Here is a 20,761-nt window from a genome sequence, read left to right as displayed (position 1 = left end):
AGAGGAAATTCTGCTTTGCATAATTTTCAATAATTATAATGTATTTTAATACTGTTTTAAAAAGTTAATTTTTAAGTTTTAATTATATAATTTTAAATGTTTTAATATTAAATAATATTAATTTTACTAAATATATCATTATTACAAAATATAAATTTTATATTAAATTTTACTAAATATTTCAACTTAATTAACATTCAATTATTACTTTAATTTTTTTAAATTTTTTTAAATTAAATATAATATAATTCATTTAAATTTAATTTATTCATGGGTCCAATTTTCAAATAAAACGTTTATTATTTGAATTTTTGAAACAAAACTTGCGATTGGATAAAATTTTAATGACGTAACTTAATGATAGCCATTACGTCACGCCATTTGTTTAAAATTATAGTGTTGCCAGATAATGTTTTCCGAATTTTTTTTTAAATTAAAATTTTATTACACGGGAAATTTTTCAAAAATTTTGAAATTTGTCGAGATAATTTTTAAGCAATATATGTATATGGTTTAAAATTAAGTTAATAAATTTCAAAAATTAAATTTTAATATTATTATGTACCCTCTTGTCCGATTTTCTGACTGCTTCGTATACTTTCCATACCAATTCAGGACCGGCGCTAGCGATTTGTCTTCCTATCTCGTAATACTGAGTGATAGGATTGGCTTCTAAGGGGGTGGGTGGCGATGGCTTAAACTTGGAAAACATGCTGACACTGAGTTATCTGACACCTTTGACCATCCAGTCTACCTTCGGATCAGGTTCCGGCCATTTCTTAAGTCACCTTGGCTTTCATGTGTCCAGTAAGCCGCTACTCTCTCTCACTCTTCTTGCTGTAAAAATAGACATTATCGATTCTTTCTTCTAGATTATTCTTCTTAAGAAATAAAATAATAAAAAAGGATTTTTTAACAATATAAAATTTAAATTCATTTCGTCTAAATTTAGAATTTTCTCTTTTGTGTAACATTGTGGTAAAGTTAAAACTTAAGAATTTTTATAAAAATCTCGCGTTACTAATGGATAAGTGTGATTCAATACAATTCTTTGTCCCTAGAGTGTTATTCCATACTCTAGGGTTACGTTGACCTATTATTTAAAGAACAGAGTGAATCATTGGTTTGTTGAAGAAAAGAAAAAGCGCGCAAACAATTTATCATAAGAACGTAATGCAAATCGTAACAACAGATTTTGTTTGAGTGGGTGTTTTTACAGATAATTTCAAAAAGTTCTAGAGTCATTTATTTTTACAAAGTATTTTTTTTTTACTACATCGAATCTATATTGAGAAAATTAAAGGGTTCCCTAATGCTGTGACAATTTTGATTTTTTTAAATCTCTCTCTCTCTCTCTCTCTCTCTCTCTCTCTCTCTCTAAACAATGTTTCAAAAAGAAAAACAATATTTTAATGCTTTCATATGTAAAATATCTCAAAAACTAATATATTATTACTAAAAAACGAGCAGTTATCATATATATGCGGCATGATTATCAAGTCAGTTCTCAATAAATCACTTGTAACCAGCTGAGTAATACGCTATATCAAGATTTTCCAGTAAACTTCAATATAGCGTATCAAATTTTTCGTATATCTCTTAGTATCTGTTGAAAGATGAAAGACCATTAATAGGCAAATATCTTACCATTTAAATTTAAATACTGTATTGATTTTATATAGATAATTTCAAACTGATTCTCGTACTTTTATTTAAATTTTAATTCTTTCTGCCCTTAAAGTGGTAAGGTAGTAGCGGATCCAAAAGAATCCAAAATGAGAGGTAACTGAAAAAATTAAAATATTTGAATAATTAATAATGGCCTTTTATTAAATTAACATGTGCACAACGATGGTTCGATATACCATATTTGCCATCATAAATGTTTTTAATTTCAAATTCAATTATTTAATGTTAAAATTATAATTTTTTTTTACTTAAATATGTATTAATTTATTCAAATAAATTAAAATTTTTGACATTTAAAATATTTATCAAATTTCTGTTGGAACTGTTTCAAAAATACTGATAACGGCTGTCGAGATATCAGTCAAGTTGAAATGTTTTGATATTTTTTCGCTTTTAAAAATTTAATATATTTTTAAAAAAATCTCTAGCCGTCTGGCTTGTATAATTTTCAAATGTATAAAAAGTAAGTAGTCATTTATGTTGAATCTTTGCGACGAATATTGCAAGCATTCCAATAATGCCGCCTTTCAATGTTGTACAAAATAATGCAAAATTTAAATAGTTATAGTCAGAAACCAATAAATAAATGAAGAAATAATAGAATAATATAATATGCCAATAATTTTTCTTCTAAAAATGTTTTACAAATTTCTATAAAATTAAAAAAAGAAATGGCTGTTGTATTGCTTCTACATGCAATCAGTTATAGAAACGAATCGACTTCACCCAATTTACAGTAGCAATTTTTGATTAAGAGATGCCCTAGACAAGTGTGAACTTGAGACTTTCTATGAATTGATAGAATGTAAAACCCGTATCGATTTTTTAAGTATAAAGTTAACGATTCTATTCAGAGCCATATTCAGATGTAAACTAAACAAGCTAAAGCTTAGATCTCAAGCTATGAAGATACAAATTACTGCCTGGCTTGTTTTAAAATTTATTATTTAATAGAAGGAAAAGGGACATACCTTTTACTGGTTCTAGCAAATACTCAACCACGGAGTATCGACAAGTACTATACATTTTAGTGTATATATGAGGCTTCTAGAAATACTAGGCACTTGATAAGAGCTTATTACACCATGCCAATATATCAAAATCTTCATAATACATTTCTGTATTGGATCATTAAAAAACCACTAAATTATATCCATAAAATTATCCATTTTTCATAGACTTTAATGGATATATTAGACTGATCTCAGACATACAGAGAAACAAACTGACATTTTCAAAGTGATGCAAATTTCAATCAAGACTTAAAAATACTATTTAGTGTTCAAAATCCCATTTTTCCACGTGTGTTTTTTACATTACCACCATTGAGAAAGCTTCAAAAATCTTGGGTTCATAAATTTTATATATAAAAGGTTGTATTTTAAACTCTATCCTCCTTTTTCAATCAGAAATTATCAATCTATAATTGTGATGACATTGTTAAGACAAACAATCTGAGAATGACATATCCAATCCTCACACTTCTAATAATATCCATTAGATGCTGATTTATCCTTTAATGCTCCTGTATTTGGATGTAGATGAAGATTATTGGATTTGTTTCCTTTCATCACAATTAATATGCATGATTTTCAATAGAAAATACTTTAAAAATGATTATTTTTTTCTTACATAATTAAATTCGTGATACAATATTATTTAAATTCATTAAGAAAGTAAGAAATTTGTTCGTTTCGTTTTAATGTAAAAAACTTTATAAAAAAAATCAATTTAAATTTGAAAATAATCATCTAAATTTTAGAATTTTTAGAGAAATTTGCTTGCAGCAATGTACGTAATTATATACAATTTCCGGAGCGTCAGTTTGTCTGCCCGCTAACATTATCTCAATACTTATAAATCATTAAAAATACAATCTTTCTATTAATATGTAATGGGAATTTACGTAAACTATTTCGATTTTCTTCGATTTGACACAGCGACGGGTAAAAAAATATCGTCTAAAATAACGAAAATTTCGGAATGATTTAAATACTTTCTAAATCTAAAAAGCATGCTTTAGATTTATATATTTTTAAAAAATCGATTATTTTATCGGTAATGTGTTCTTTTTTTTACCAAAAAGTTTTCAGTAAATCGCTCTCAAATTAACGATTTATCGTCGTAGCAAAGTGTTTATTATTCTTATAAAGTTTTAGAATGCTATACACAAATTTATTTTAAATCTAAGATTAAATCTTCGATGCAAAAGAGAAATAATAGCGGCAATTCCGGTTTGCTGGAGTGCTCTGTTAGACTTGTTTGATTGGCAGAGTATAGATCACATGTCATACCCTCTCATACATCACTATAATGACTTATTTACAGTATTAAATATATATATGCTTCTTATCTCTAAATAATTTAACCTAAATAGGAAATTGGAAAGTTAGAAATATCTCGAATTTTATTTGTCTTTTGGTAGAAAAGGGATTTTTCTATTTGTGTAGCAAATCCCTTAAATAGAATCATGGAACGTTCCAAAACTCTTTTAATTAGCCAATTCGTTTGACTTTAAACACACAAAACGACTTGTGCAAACAAAATTGAACAATTACTTAAAAGAATTTTAAAGTTTTAATCTTTTAACATTCCTTATTTTTTAATTGGTAAATAATTAGACGTTATTAAGTAATGTAAGAAGAGAAAGAAGACACACAAAAAAAGGTATTTTATTTTGTGACGTAATTAAAGATATCCCTGGACATAGTAAAGATTTTTTCCATTTTTTTTTTTACTAGGCTATCTATGAACCGTATATCTTTTTTAGATAGCCATTTTGGGGGCAATCGTCTCGACACATTTGGACACTTTTCGAGACAAATGCTTCTCGTAAAGATCATTCTTTCAACGTAATCGAATTCTATCACTAAATTTAAGAATTTAATGTATCCGCTTTAAGTTTTCTTACACAATCTTAATTTAGATTCGATGTTTCATATAGAATTTTAATTTTTGATGAATGAAGCTTCATTAAAAAAAAAAGATTTAATTTGTACTTTACCCAACTAAGGAAAAAAATGGCCCTCTAATACGCAATAATTCGAATTCTCTTCCCTTAGTAACCGTCGTTGAATGAATCATAATTAAAATCAAATGATAAAAGTTTAATTTATATTTTACTCCGCTAGGGAGAAAGTGGCGTTATGATGCACTATTAAATTATTTTAAAATTACAAAATGCTTAATTTTGAAAGTAGGGATGAGTTTTATAAAAATCTATAAATGCTAATAACAAGTAAATTTGTCGATCCCATTAGATATATGACATATGATCCCTCTCCATCTCCACATCACTCGACCTTTAACCACAAAAATTTAATAGAATCTATGTCTTTAATACATAAACCACCATGAAAAATTTCAGAAATTTTCGACAGAAGGCACAAGAGTTATTAAGCTTCAAATTTGGAGAACAAAATTATGCTTCCAAGCACTAACATCCGTACAGTTAGGAAGGAAAAGAAACAAATATTTTTTGCATTTCTTCACGTTTCAAGTGTCCCTGAGTCCAAAAAATGTAAAGATCTTGGGGCTCACTTTTTCACCGATTGCCATTCTTTCCCTCTGCTATATATCAGCTGATAAAATAAAATGAAGGATTTATATGCAGAAAGCAACTTTAGAAATAGTTAACTTGTGAAATTTAGCATATCTTAGTATATAAACAATACAATAAATACTTTAAAATCTTATTTTAAACACGATTTATAAATTACTAAATGGTCTTTCCAAAAATCTTACCTTCATTAAAACCATGAGTTCGATTTTGATATTAATTTATCTTATATTGATCATTTAAGAGTTAATTACATTAAAATGACTTAAATATTTAACGAAATAATTTATATGTTATTTTGTAACATTTCCTAATAATTTTTTTTAAATTCAGACATTATGAAAGGGAACGCCCTTCAAAAACAATTCCTTTTGTTAATTGGATAAGAGGATTAAAACTTTCTCGATTAAAAAACAAAAATTGACCAATCACAAACTATTACTAAAATAACCACGCCTATTATTCGTAAAATGATTTTCGACCAATCATCGCAAAGTAATATTGAAATTGATTATTTTTTTTCAAATTTTTGAATTTAAATTCATCAATTGAGTTTTTTAAAGTTATTTTTAAGCCGAATATATCAATATATAATCTTTAAATTTAAAATAATATGTTGATTTAATTGCTAAAGAAGTAAAATAAACGAATTAAAAGATCGAAAAATCTTATTTATATATGCCAAATTGTACAAAATACCTTTATAATCAAATACAGCTATTATGATTATTTTTACTTGATTTAATTATTAAATTTATATATGTTTTGCTAAAACACTTTTTAAATACAAAATAACATTTATGAAGCTAAATTGTTACTTTTAAAAGAAAAGAAAAATACAAATTTAATGATAATAATTTGTATTTTAAATAAAAATAAAAATAAATTATTAAAAGTAATTTAAACTGATAAATATGAATGAAAATTACACTTTTACACCATTAAAATTTCTTTATACTCGCCTATAAAATAAAGTAACATTGACAAGATGTTTACATTCACAGAATCTTTATCTATTAATGGAGGCATTAAAAAAATTATTTTTATTATGATTTTAAATTACTTTAAAGTAATTTAACTCGTATTTGGAGCCTTGGATATGCTTTACAATGATATTCAAACCATCCGCGCACATAATGCAAACAAATATGAAATGCTGTCAATTAGATACAATAATGTCAAATTACACAGTATTATATTTATTTACTTGTATATTAAATTACTTAAATAATTAATTTTCTCATAGTAGGAAGAATAATATGTCTTGACGGGTATAATAAACATAAACCAGAGATGAATACAAAAAGGTTAATATGATTTTGAATTACAGAAACGAATTATTGTGATTTATAAAGTTTAATGCTTTAAAAAATGCTTTTAATGGAGAATAATTAAGGCTTTTTGATTATTATTACATTTTAAAATCATTATGAACTATCAAAAAACATAAAAATCATAACTTTGTCAGCGAGGTATCAGATGAGAAGCGAAGAATTATGTTAAAATTCAACATAGAAAATGCATGCAAAATCTTGAAATTTTAGACAATACTTGATTAACTTCTAATGAATAAAAGCATTTGCAATTATTATGTAAATTATGTAATATATATTATATAATTTTACATAACTTTCTTTATAAAAGTCTCATAAAAGTAGGCATGTATTGTACTTTAATCAAACANTTAGTCATATAAATATATTGACAATATATACAAAAATATTTAAAAAAATAATTAAAAATTTTAATTTTTATACAGTATAAATTAATTTTTTTAAACTGAAATCAAGTTATAAAATTTTAAAATAATTTATTATAAAATTTGCATCGAATATAATTATTTTTTTACTCATATTCACTTAAAAATATGATAAAAATAGTAATTAAAGGCAATAAAAGACAATAAAAATAATTCCAGTCGAATGAAATTTTGAGTTAGAATTTAAAAAAAATAAATAAAATTTCATTAAAAATAAACGAAAACTTTAGTAAATATATCATAATTCAGAATCAGAAATAAATATTTTATAATTAATTTTTTTCTCTAGCATATAGAAACAAATGAATAATAGAAAATGTATGAATAATTTACGATTTTTTATTTTAATCTTTTTTATGTAATACATAAGATAAAATTTATATTTTAAAAATATATAAATGCAAACGTAAGACATTTTTAGTAACTAGACTCAATTTATAATAGTAAATAAATAGAGAAAACGAAATCGATGTGATCGGATTTGCATGGGAGACACTCAAACTAAATTTATTTTTGGACCTTCCCTCTAACTAAATCCCAAACTTTTGTGTTATACTTATAGATAAGGCAAAGAACTATCGGTTTACAAATTGAATAACGTATTCAGATAATGCAGTAAGGCGTGGGTTCGGTTCTTATGTGGGAATATATCTATCCCCTATGAGAGTTTACATTCTTATATTAAACTGTGGTTTCCTGATATGTTAAAAAAATAACTGAATATAATATTTAAAAATTAAATTATTTTAGTTTTTTTTCTGTAATAAATTAATAAAAATATCAAAAATTGTTTAATTTTATAAATAAATAACTCGGAATGCATGATGTAGTTGTTAATGGTTGTCTTCCGAATGATTTCTTCGATATCAAACTTTCCTGATCGAAATCGATTGATCATGAATCATAAATTTAGCGAAGATTCAATTTATAGAAATTTATGCCCGTAATAATTCTTGTAAAATTACAAAAGTGGCATTGTTTCTAGTATAAACAGCGAACAAGTAGAAAACAAAATCGATCTGATCGAATATGCATGGTCAACATTAAAAACTAAATTTATTTTTGGATCTTCTTTATAGTTGAATACCAAATTTTTATGTTCTATATAAAGATATTATAAAGAACTATTGAAATCAAAATTGAATAGTGTATTAAGATAAAGAAGAAAAGCGTAGATTCGGTTCCTATATATAAATGTCTTATATGAGATTTTATGTACAGTATTTACTTATAGTTTTCTTAATCTTTCAGCAAAATAACTGAATATAACATTAAAATATTCAATTATTTAGATATTTTAGTAATAATTTAATTAAAAAAATATATTTTTAAAAGGCGTAATTTTTTAAATGAGTAGTTTTTATAAGTTGGAAAGAGTGATATAAATTCTAATGGTACTCTTCCAAATGACTTCTTCGACATCCGAAGTTTTCGGATCGAAATCGATTGATCATGAATCATAAATTTAGTAAAGACTCAATCTAAGAAATTTATGTCCGTAATAATTCTTCTAAAATTACAAAAGGGGTGTCATTTTTATTAGAATGAAAGATAAAGTTCAATGTGTATTTTCTAAAAAACTCATCTCCTTTCCTGTTATTTCGATCGTAAATAAGATAAAAACCACTTAGAATCAAACGTGACAGATACAAAATTTTATTCTTAAATAAGAAATTCAGACATTTTATTAGTATTTTTTGAATTCTCTGAATTCATATTTTATAATAAAACCGATCTAAATACCTTATAAAACCCATCACGATTCAGGTCAAGATTATTCGTATCAAATATAAATCTTTATCAAGAATTTTATCTTAAAATTCATTTAATGAAAACAGGCATAATTTACGCCATTAAGAAATTTCGCTGTCATTATTAATTGAGCATTTTCATGTAACAATTTATTGCTGGAGGACCAACTTTTGAATTTATAAGTTTTGAAGTATTATTTAGAATAATTTCAAAATGTTATTTATGCGATAAGGAGGAAGAAAAGAAATGTTAAAAGTAAATTTAATTAAAAATTAATACTTTAAAGTTCAAATTTTAATAGAAGAACTTTAGACGACTTAAGATATATGTCTGTTTTTAACTACATGAATGAGTTTCTTTAAATAGTTATAACTTAATTATTATTCTCTGAATTTTCTTCTACTATTTTTTATTGAATAAAAATCAGGCAAATGTCTAGAGATTTGGTTGATAAATTAGTTTATAGTACAATTTAAGATAAATATTTTATTTTACACTAAATGTGATTTTAAGTTTAAGAAAAATTACTCTTAAAAATAGCTTTTAGAGGGAAAAAAACGTATTTAATTTTGTTACTTTTTAAATTAAAAATTAATACCAAAAACTTCTAAATTAGTTAACGTATTACATTAATTTACGCTGAATAAACTATACATAAATAATCGGTTTTTTTTTGTTTTTAATTGAAATCTTCGCTTAAAGTAACGTAAAAAAATTTCAATAAGATAGGTGGTTCTCTGCATAATTTATAAAAAAATTGGGTGTATAATTCAATCGACGATTGATTGGTTAGTCAAATGAAAAAAAGAAATGTGACTCATTCGTTTAAATTTCTCAATTAGTTATCTGTCAAATAAATGCATTTCTAAGTAAATGTAGTTAGAATTTTGTTCTTGTTGCTATCTTACAGATTTCCCAAAGGACCGCCTATGTTTAAAGAAACTTTTCGTATATTTTTACGATTTTAACAAATGTAACAAAATTAAAATTTACTTAAAATGAGACTGTTTATAATTATATATTGTTGGCGATAGTATTGTAGCCCTCTCCCAAAAACATTCCAGGATATGCTTAGGTTTTCTTTGTGTGGTTATACAGAAGAGCAGTTCTATGTATAATGTGTACTGTACGTGCTCCATGTAACTACTATGTGTTTATTAGACTAAAGTATTTGTTTTGTTAAGCATTCTGTCTTTTTATCACGTTATCACATTAAACATCAACTACAACATATAGCCTATACACTTGCATAGTTGTATATGCTTTAAAACTGCAAAATATCACTGTCTTTATAAAATGTTCATACTTAAATTTAAAATAAAACATTCAATTATAAAATTATTTTATTTATTTGAAATATTTTAAATTTATAAATAACTTTTAATGAAACTTCGATTTAAATAATTTAAGTTTTCCTATCAATTTAGTGAAAAAAATAGACGACAAACCGAAAAATGGTGCCGGCATCTAGTGGAGAAAGATGAAACTATTAATTAAATTAAATTTTAATTGCATTAATATTGAATATAAATTTAAAAATCATATAATTAAATAGCACTTCAAATAAAAATTTGATTAATCACAATTTAAAATTTAAAATTTGAAGGAAAAAAAAATACAGTTGAAAGGATAAGACATAAATAATACTGAATTCCTCAAGCTAAGATTCAAATTATTCTTTGCATCAATAAATGTTAAATGTTAAAGAATTAACAAAAGCATATTTAACAGATGTATCTATACTTATAAAACAATTATTTTAACAGAAATCTAAATAAAAATTTCTAATGAACCAGAAAAATAAAATTAATTAATTAAAATTGCCGATCTTTAAAAATAAATAATATCGAAATTACATTAAGAAAATGAGAAGAGAAAATGTATTTTTATCATCGAACAAGTACAATAACTATTATTTTAATTAAATATTCCATTATGAAGAAAACTTTCATTTATGTAATGAATTCGAATTTAATAACTAAAGAATCAATTTATCAATATTTACTCGCTTCTATTTCTTACTCTGACTTGAATCACGGTAAGCAGTCTTATTTCCAGATAAGCCATTCAATATCTTTAACGGATCAATAAATAATTCAATTGAGATTACCGCGTGCCATGAAAAGTAACTAAAGTACCTTAATTGCATTCTGGGCTTCGTTTATATCGGTTGAATTAAAAAAGAATGCCAATTAAAATGTGAAAATAATTAATGTTTGATTGTCACTCGCTTTACATTCTTCAGAAATGTTTATTTGCGGTGACCTTTCCTATTCGTCAATCTCAAAAATTCTGTATAAGAAGAATATCTTAACTCTCTTGTAAGGCCTCATTTTTCACCACCCGGCTGCTTCATTGTAGGAGTGGCCGGATCCACGAATCCTCATAGTATCCACAGGGCAGGAAACGTCCAAAAATGAAAAAGAAACGTGAGTATTAAAGTGAGACAGGATCTTGTAATCTTCCTATAAGTGGAAGTAAAGTCGAATCTCACTATCTTATTGTAAACAGAATTAAAGTAAGGTTGACCCCCCGTGGCTTAGAAATAAACATGTGGCATTAAAAGACTAGTGTTTTAAATTTTTAGCATAATTTATGTAAGTTGTCCGAATTTTAAAAAATGTACCGTATTTATGCATGCATAGACTACACTTTTTTTTTACCCTAAATTTTTTGTCCAACATTAGGGTGAGGCATATACCCGAGATAATAAATAATTTTAAAACATTTTAAAAATTCGAAGAATTTTTTATCATTAATTGTCTATACATACCTTAGGACTTGTAGCAAGATTGTTTGAAGGTTTTTGCCCATCAGAAAGAGAGAGGAAAGAAAAAGAAAAAGGAGCGAAGAAAAAGTGGAAGAAAGGGAACTGTTTTAGGTTCCAACTAAGCAATGACGCTACAGGACTATAATAATTAGTCAATGTCTTCATTTGAAACTGACAGTTATTGTTCTTCACTTGAAACTTCACTGTCACTACCAGCATCTCTTGAGTCTTCATTCTCAGATAATGCGATACACACTGCATTGTCTTATGCAAAGTCACGTCCGTCGCGTTGGAAATGGACGTGACTTTGAAACTCTTGGACACCATTTCTTCTGGTATAAGTTTCCATTAAACTACAATCCATTCGCACACCTGAGACAGGGACGGTTTTCTTATCCTCCCAGTAAGTTGCAGTGCGCCTCCAATTACGATAGAAACGTCGCAGATGAGCTTTAAAGAACTGTTGATGGACACATCAAGTGATTGAAACATTTCAGTCATCCCTTCTGTTATCACAACCTTGTCACTTTCCTCTTCCCTCCTCATTTTTTTTCACGTTTTTGGTCAGATAACTTCGGAAGCTGTCAACCAACATGGACTGCCAACATAACAGTGCACCTGGATACCGAAACCATACTGATTTCAACCAATTCACGTACAGTTCTTCTGCCATTTAGCCTTGATCTTGAACTCGTATCAATATTTCAGGCAAGGGTTTAGGCAGGGTTTTACACTTAAAAATGACGTAAGGTGGTAGCTCGTTTCCGTCAGCGTTGATTTACAGTGCACCTGGAGTAGAAAAGGAGCATTATAGTATAATGTTCACACTAAAACTGTTTTTTCACTTGCCTGATAGACTATAATGTCACTTGGCATATGAAAAAAAAAAAGATATTTCGTTAGCATTGCCTATTGCCTTTAGGTCGTAGCCATGGGTCTTTCTTACGCTGAGGACATGTTTCTGAAATGTGAGCAGTTTCTCTTCGTAGTTATCAGAAAGCCGCTGCACTATTAAAATTCGATGCCAAATCACAATCTCATATTGTGTCATAAAACGTTTTGCTTAGCCATACATTTCCTTAAATTCACTTTCAGGATATTCATATTTTGAGCAATCCTTCTGGCTTCGAACTGAATCATTTCAATAGACAAAGAATCGGGGTTTGAATTTCAGGACCCCGATTCTGTGAAAGAAATTTTTAAGTTGGTTGACCCGAGCAACGCATGAAAACAGACATGGATATGGTAAAAAGGCTCTTTTAGTGTCTCAGGTAGAAGATAATTAAAAACTACGGTCTGGTTTAGTCCGCAATGAAAGACAATCGGATGTTGAAATACGGGACATGAAATATCCAGATTGACCAACTGTGGCAAATTGTAAACCGATTCAGATCTTGAACCCAGATCCTTCAGACTTGTAGGTTAGTGCTTTTATTGTTTTGTCCTTGCAGCCGTCAGAAAAGTGAGGTTAGATCTCTAATCTTTGTATAAGTGGAAGTAAGGTCAAATCTCATAAACTTTGTATAAATTTAAGTAGGAATGATCTCAGGCTGGAATTTGGGATTAATCTCAGGTTCCAGCATAACATAATCATATAGTACAGCCTCTTTTAATGAGAAAGGTTGCTGAAGCTGTATGCATGTCTTCATTATGCGTATTTCAGGATCCACGAAGTTCAAAAGTTAGTGATTATCATTGATAACAATTGCGAATTTTTGGTAATAATTCAAATTTGATAAAAAAACTTAACATTATAGAACACGTATTATTTCGTTATACTTTGCTAGTATTAACATTTTTTAATTTATGTGGAGGATAATTATCTAAGATTTCTCTTTCATATGCTACACTAATCGAATACGAAGATTGCTTACAAAATATTAAGCCATTTTTAAAGAAAATAATTTATTTAGAATTTAATTAANGGCTCAAGGCTAGTGATAGCGGAGCATGGAGAATAGGCTGTAACGGTACACAGGATAAGCTATTTTCGATTAGTAGAAGTTAATGTCACCTACTTTACCCCTTCAAAAATAATTATAAAGGTCAAGACAATTATAATTAAACATTTCTTGGTAATCATAGTATCCGATTTTAATAACAAATGATTCTGAAAATCATATTAATATTTAGAATAATTAAAATTAACACTTCTTAAATGTTAAGCAGCATAATCGAGTAATACAATTTAATTATAATTATTTCTTCATACATGTCTTGTAATTATTTTAATTATGCTAATAAACAAGTGACGTAATAATAAAATCCGTTACGTTAAACTTTAATGGATTCAATCTACTTTTCATTATTAGCAATTCTAATCCTCATCTTCAGTATGAAAGTTAAATTTAGTTAATTATTTTGGCAGCCATTTTATAGGGTTTTGATAAACATTAATTTCTCTAATGAATAAATTTATTTATAAAATAAATTTAAAAGTAGGATGCATTGAATAATTTATACGTTGACAAACTATCCAAGTTTTACTATTCACTATTTAAATATTTGAATTTGTATCACGTGATGTAACGATTCTTCGACGTCAAATAGAAATTTTCTGTTAAACTATTTATAAACGAAAAATCGTTATAATAATAAACAGTTAAAAGCCCTATTCAGAAATTGTATACGTCAACGTCAATTTGACGTCATTTCTCGAGTTTTACAATAAACAAATTTAAAAAAAAAAATGACGTCAAAATGACGTAAATTGAACAGTTTCTGAACGAAACGAACAGATCTAAAAATTCATTATTATTTTAAATTATCAATCTCAAAAATTCTGTATAAGAAGAATATCTTAACTCTCTTGTAAGGCCTCATTTTTCACCACCCGGCTGCTTCATTGTAGGAGTGGCCGGANAAAAATGAATATAAAAACTCAGTTATTTTTTGCATTTTTTTAGGCTACTGTACTTAATTACTTTGAATTTTTTTTATAGTTAATTGAGAGATTAACTAATAAAATTTGTATAAAAATTGTTAATTCTTCGTCTAACATTAAATTATTCAAAGAAAACGGCGTAGAAATCCTTCCAATTCCAAAAATAACAACTTCAGACATCACGTATGACTATAAATCAACGTGAACGAATGATCGTTTTATCTCTCATCTTAACTGCGATACAATCTTGATTTTATTCCTTCGTGATTTCACTCTATAAATTAGTTTTACACACTTTTAACTCAAACCAAAATTTGCTGAAAAATTCACAAAAGCTCTCCCTTTCATCACTGAAAAACCTGTTGAATACAGATCTTGAGAAATGATTTAATTTAACTTAAAAAACTATTTTAAATATTTAAAGTTAGTTATAATTTAAAAGAAATACATATATATATATATATATGTACTTTTACTTTCTCTGTTGTTTTATATATACAGAGGGAATGTATGGCGATCGATCAAGGAATGACTTCAAAAGACTTTTACATTTTTGGACTCAGGGGACTTTGAAACGTCCAAAAATGCAAAAAAAATTAGGTGATATTNCAGCCACGTGATAGATAGTGTTATGCTATGTATATATGCTTACTGGTATGTATACGTTTAGTTGTTTATACTATGTATATATATATGTATTTGTTGTCTATATGTACTGTACTTGTATGTGTATTTATTTGATCCTAGTTGTAGTATGTATATGCAGATATACGTGTATGATTGAGTGTGTATGTTCAAATATATAAGCTTATGTATATGTGTTTGTGCGTGTTTAGAATGATACAATTCAAATATTTTAAATGAATAAAGAATAACACAACTAAATTGGAAATCAAATCAATTAAAATTCAATAGTACTAAATTTAATTAATTTCTAAATAAATATAACATTTTCCTGGTTTAATTTAATTATAATTATTTATTTCAGAAAACATTTCTATAAAATTAATTTTACATTTTCTAATCTATCCAGACAATTTATAGGAATCTATTTATAGGATATATTATTAAATAATGGTTTTATATATAAATATATCGATTGAACAAAGTTTTTGAAAGAAATAAATTCATAGAAAACTCTAATATTGCTCTGAGCAACAATTAGAGAAATGTTATATAATAAGCTCGATTATCCAAGTATTTCTTTTGAGAATGGTTGTCAAACAAACGAGCAGACAAACAAACAATCGCTTCAAAATACATAATGAATGCATCACTTTAAAAGAATTATATGTCACGTAGCTATTGGAAAAAATATATACATAGTTTAGTTAACATAATCGATTTTGCAGATGTTTAGCAATTAATAAAGGTAAAAATATATTCGTACTTTATCTATTTATGACAGGAAAATTGTCAGGAAATTAAACATTTAGCGAACAATTACTTCACTGTACGGAGATTTTCATTTGATTCTCTTCTATTTTAGATTCCCTGTGACATACATTTTCTAGTTTTACTTAAATTTCACGAGTTTTCTTCTTTAAAAATGTAGAAAAATTTACGAAATTTTAAAAATCTTATTCTGAATTTTAATTTCTAAATTTTTTAGTTTTATATATATTTATATTTAACACCAAAATAAGAGCCAGTTTCCCATAGAAAAAACTCCTGGGAGGCACCCCATTAGCAGATCTCCCATGTGTTGCGTTGTCACATTGCCCATGTTTATAGATGAGAAAGAGTGCATATAGAATACGAAAATTTAATAAAATACGCTGATTTAAACAGAGGAAAATACATAAAATTTAAAGTTATAAAATTAAACGTAATTAGATTATTAAAAACACAATTATATTCTTGATTATTCTCAATTTCAGCGTTACAGCTTGCATTCATAAAGTACTGTACTAAAATGGAGGATATTCCGAAGAAATGATCAATTTTAAAAATTTAAAATTATAAATGCAAACTGTAGAATTGACATAGAAGCTGATCAATTTTGTTTCTTTTCAGCAAGGGCTTAATCCTTTATAACCGAATGCATTAGTAAAGTTTCATTAAAATCGGATAATTTCTACAATTTTCGGCCTTGAAGCTATAAAGTGTAAATTTTATCCTCCAGAAGATTAATACAAATTTTTCTTTTAATTCTGGATTTATAATTTAAAAAAAAATAAAAGTTTTCAAAGTATATTAATTTGCTTAGATTGTAATTAATGTAAAGAAATTCACAAAATATCTAAGAAAATTAATAGTGTGAATGATTTTTATTTAGATAGATCCATAAAACACAAAAGATGCTATAAATATCATTTAATGTGGTGGATAATCTAGTTCCATGGTGTGTAAAATGGAGTGTGGATTTCACTTACTGTTTCTCTTAATGATCCGCATTATTTCCGAGATAAAATGCAAGATAAGAAACAAAATAATATATATAGATACATTATTTGCATGATTTTCTATGTAGATGTTTATGGATTGTATGTAACTTCGTGTGTATCAGTTGCATATAGATGTATGTGGATGGGTATGAATAGATTACATACGTGTTGAGATTAATGAAATCCTTTCATAAATTACCCTGTTTTTATACTTTTTAATTCTCACCCACCCTACGTGTAACGCTTGGTAACGCTGTCACATACCTATCTCCAAAATTACGTAACGCATATCCTCGATTGACCTTCCTTTTGTACACAGGATAATAAATAGGCTCCACAGCATGGGCTAGCGAACGTTACGTTATTTTTTCTTTATTAATTACGTGTATAACGTACAAAGCAGAGATATAAATGGTATTATTTGCAATACAAAATGAATTATTGAAACCTTATGTAACATTTTTGTAATCATCCATCTCCTTGTAACGCATCGTTAAGATTGCCTGCATACTTATCTACTCACATCTATATAATTTATAGACAGCCACGTGATAGATAGAGTTATGTTTTACATTTTTGGACTCAGGGGACTTTGAAACGTCCAAAAATGCAAAAAAAATTAGGTGATATTTTTCTGTGTATTTGGATGTTATTTTGTGTATGAGACACACTTTTGTTCATCCACTTTGCCTGTATTTATTATGGAATGTTTCTAAAATTTTGCAAGGAGGTTTGTATATCTGCTGTTTAATTTTGGAGGTGAAAGGTCAAGTCAAGGGGGTGGAAAGATAAAGGGTCATTTGTAATATCTAGAGTGGGGTCGAACATGAAGTTTTTACTCGTTATTATCATTTATAATGTTATTATATAATGTCACTTGGCATATGAAAAAAAAAAGATATTTCGTTAGCATTGCCTATTGCCTTTAGGTCGTAGCCATGGGTCTTTCTTACGCTGAGGACATGTTTCTGAAATGTGAGCAGTTTCTCTTCGTAGTTATCAGAAAGCCGCTGCACTATTAAAATTCGATGCCAAATCACAATCTCATATTGTGTCATAAAACGTTTTGCTTAGCCATACATTTCCTTAAATTCACTTTCAGGATATTCATATTTTGAGCAATCCTTCTGGCTTCGAACTGAATCATTTCAATAGACAAAGAATCGGGGTTTGAATTTCAGGACCCCGATTCTGTGAAAGAAATTTTTAAGTTGGTTGACCCGAGCAACGCATGAAAACAGACATGGATATGGTAAAAAGGCTCTTTTAGTGTCTCAGGTAGAAGATAATTAAAAACTACGGTCTGGTTTAGTCCGCAATGAAAGACAATCGGATGTTGAAATACGGGACATGAAATATCCAGATTGACCAACTGTGGCAAATTGTAAACCGATTCAGATCTTGAACCCAGATCCTTCAGACTTGTAGGTTAGTGCTTTTATTGTTTTGTCCTTGCAGCCGTCAGAAAAGTGAGGTTAGATCTCTAATCTTTGTATAAGTGGAAGTAAGGTCAAATCTCATAAACTTTGTATAAATTTAAGTAGGAATGATCTCAGGCTGGAATTTGGGATTAATCTCAGGTTCCAGCATAACATAATCATATAGTACAGCCTCTTTTAATGAGAAAGGTTGCTGAAGCTGTATGCATGTCTTCATTATGCGTATTTCAGGATCCACGAAGTTCAAAAGTTAGTGATTATCATTGATAACAATTGCGAATTTTTGGTAATAATTCAAATTTGATAAAAAAACTTAACATTATAGAACACGTATTATTTCGTTATACTTTGCTAGTATTAACATTTTTAAATTTATGTGGAGGATAATTATCTAAGATTTCTCTTTCATATGCTACACTAATCGAATACGAAGATTGCTTACAAAATATTAAGCCATTTTTAAAGAAAATAATTTATTTAGAATTTAATTAAATCAAATTAATGAAAGCCTTTAATATTTAGAATAATTAAAATTAACACTTCTTAAATGTTAAGCAGCATAATCGAGTAATACAATTTAATTATAATTATTTCTTCATACATGTCTTGTAATTATTTTAATTATGCTAATAAACAAGTGACGTAATAATAAAATCCGTTACGTTAAACTTTAATGGATTCAATCTACTTTTCATTATTAGCAATTCTAATCCTCATCTTCAGTATGAAAGTTAAATTTAGTTAATTATTTTGGCAGCCATTTTATAGGGTTTTGATAAACATTAATTTCTCTAATGAATAAATTTATTTATAAAATAAATTTAAAAGTAGGATGCATTGAATAATTTATACGTTGACAAACTATCCAAGTTTTACTATTCACTATTTAAATATTTGAATTTGTATCACGTGATGTAACGATTCTTCGACGTCAAATAGAAATTTTCTGTTAAACTATTTATAAACGAAAAATCGTTATAATAATAAACAGTTAAAAGCCCTATTCAGAAATTGTATACGTCAACGTCAATTTGACGTCATCTCTCGAGTTTTACAATAAACAAATTTAAAAAAAAATGACGTCAAAATGACGTAAATTGAACAGTTTCTGAACGAAACGAACAGATCTAAAAATTCATTATTATTTTAAATTATTTTAATTGTTACGTATTATTGTCATTTTGTGAAATTTTTTAAATTATTTTGCGTTTATTTAATAAAATTTATTTTACAAATTAGTGAATTTTTAAATATAAAATGTATAAATCTTTAATAAGTTAAGAATAATTATGATTATAAAATATTTAAAATTAAAAAAATAATTTATATAAAATTTCTGATTATAATCGAATTTAAACCTTATATTTTAAGACTTTTTAATGAAATATTTAAACAGTTATAAACGGTAGAAAAATGAATATAAAAACTCAGTTATTTTTTGCATTTTTTTAGGCTACTGTACTTAATTACTTTGAATTTTTTTTATAGTTAATTGAGAGATTAACTAATAAAATTTGTATAAAAATTGTTAATTCTTCGTCTAACATTAAATTATTCAAAGAAAACGGCGTAGAAATCCTTCCAATTCCAAAAATAACAACTTCAGACATCACGTATGACTATAAATCAACGTGAACGAATGATCGTTTTATCTCTCATCTTAACTGCGATACAATCTTGATTTTATTCCTTCGTGATTTCACTCTATAAATTAGTTTTACACACTTTTAACTCAAACCAAAATTTGCTGAAAAATTCACAAAAGCTCTCCCTTTCATCACTGAAAAACCTGTTGAATACAGATCTTGAGAAATGATTTAATTTAACTTAAAAAACTATTTTAAATATTTAAAGTTAGTTATAATTTAAAAGAAATACATATATATATATATATATGTACTTTTACTTTCTCTGTTGTTTTATATATACAGAGGGAATGTATGGCGATCGATCAAGGAATGACTTCAAAAGACTTTTACATTTTTGGACTCAGGGGACTTTGAAACGTCCAAAAATGCAAAAAAAATTAGGTGATATTTTTCTGTGTATTTGGATGTTAGTTTGTGTATGAGACACACTTTTGTTCATCCACTTTGCCTGTATTTATTATGGAATGTTTCTAAAATTTTGCAAGGAGGTTTGTATATCTGCTGTTTAATTTTGGAGGTGAAAGGTCAAGTCAAGGGGGTGGAAAGATAAAGGGTCATTTGTAATATCTAGAGTGGGGTCGAACATGAAGTTTTTACTCGTTATTATCATTTATAATGTTATTATAAAACTCATCTTTACCCTAAAAATGAGGTTTTTAGCAATTTTATAATAATTAATAATATAATTTTTATTCAATAAAATTTTATAATTTTGATCCCTCAAGAAAATTATACAACTCGTTGCTGAACTAATTTTTTCTATGCTAAATTATAGAAATTATATTCTATCCTTTCCTCGAGTGCTTTCTACACTTAAACTATTCTTTATTTAAATTATTTTAATTTATACATTTTAATTGCAGCCGTCAGAAA

The 20,761-nt window shown here is 26.9% G+C and overlaps 1 protein-coding gene across 1 annotated transcript in view; it reads right to left on the bottom strand.

Moving 5' to 3' along the window:
• LOC111620582 (SCY1-like protein 2) overlaps positions 1–20,761 on the bottom strand; it is a 136,695-nt gene that overhangs the window by 23,558 nt on the left and 92,376 nt on the right. The window contains exon 2 of the mRNA XM_023362534.1: positions 566–837. Coding sequence (XP_023218302.1) covers positions 566–712 — 147 coding nt within the window. The 5' untranslated portion in view covers positions 713–837. The remainder of the gene's footprint in view (positions 1–565; positions 838–20,761) is intronic.

The sequence above is a fragment of the Centruroides sculpturatus genome, unplaced genomic scaffold (genome assembly GCF_000671375.1).
Source record: "Centruroides sculpturatus isolate CEXI.00-Female unplaced genomic scaffold, Cexi_2.0 scaffold321, whole genome shotgun sequence".
In the NCBI taxonomy this organism is placed as follows: Eukaryota; Metazoa; Arthropoda; class Arachnida; order Scorpiones; family Buthidae; genus Centruroides; species Centruroides sculpturatus.
Note: the sequence above shows the minus strand (reverse complement) of the source record. Positions and strands in the feature narration are given on the sequence as shown.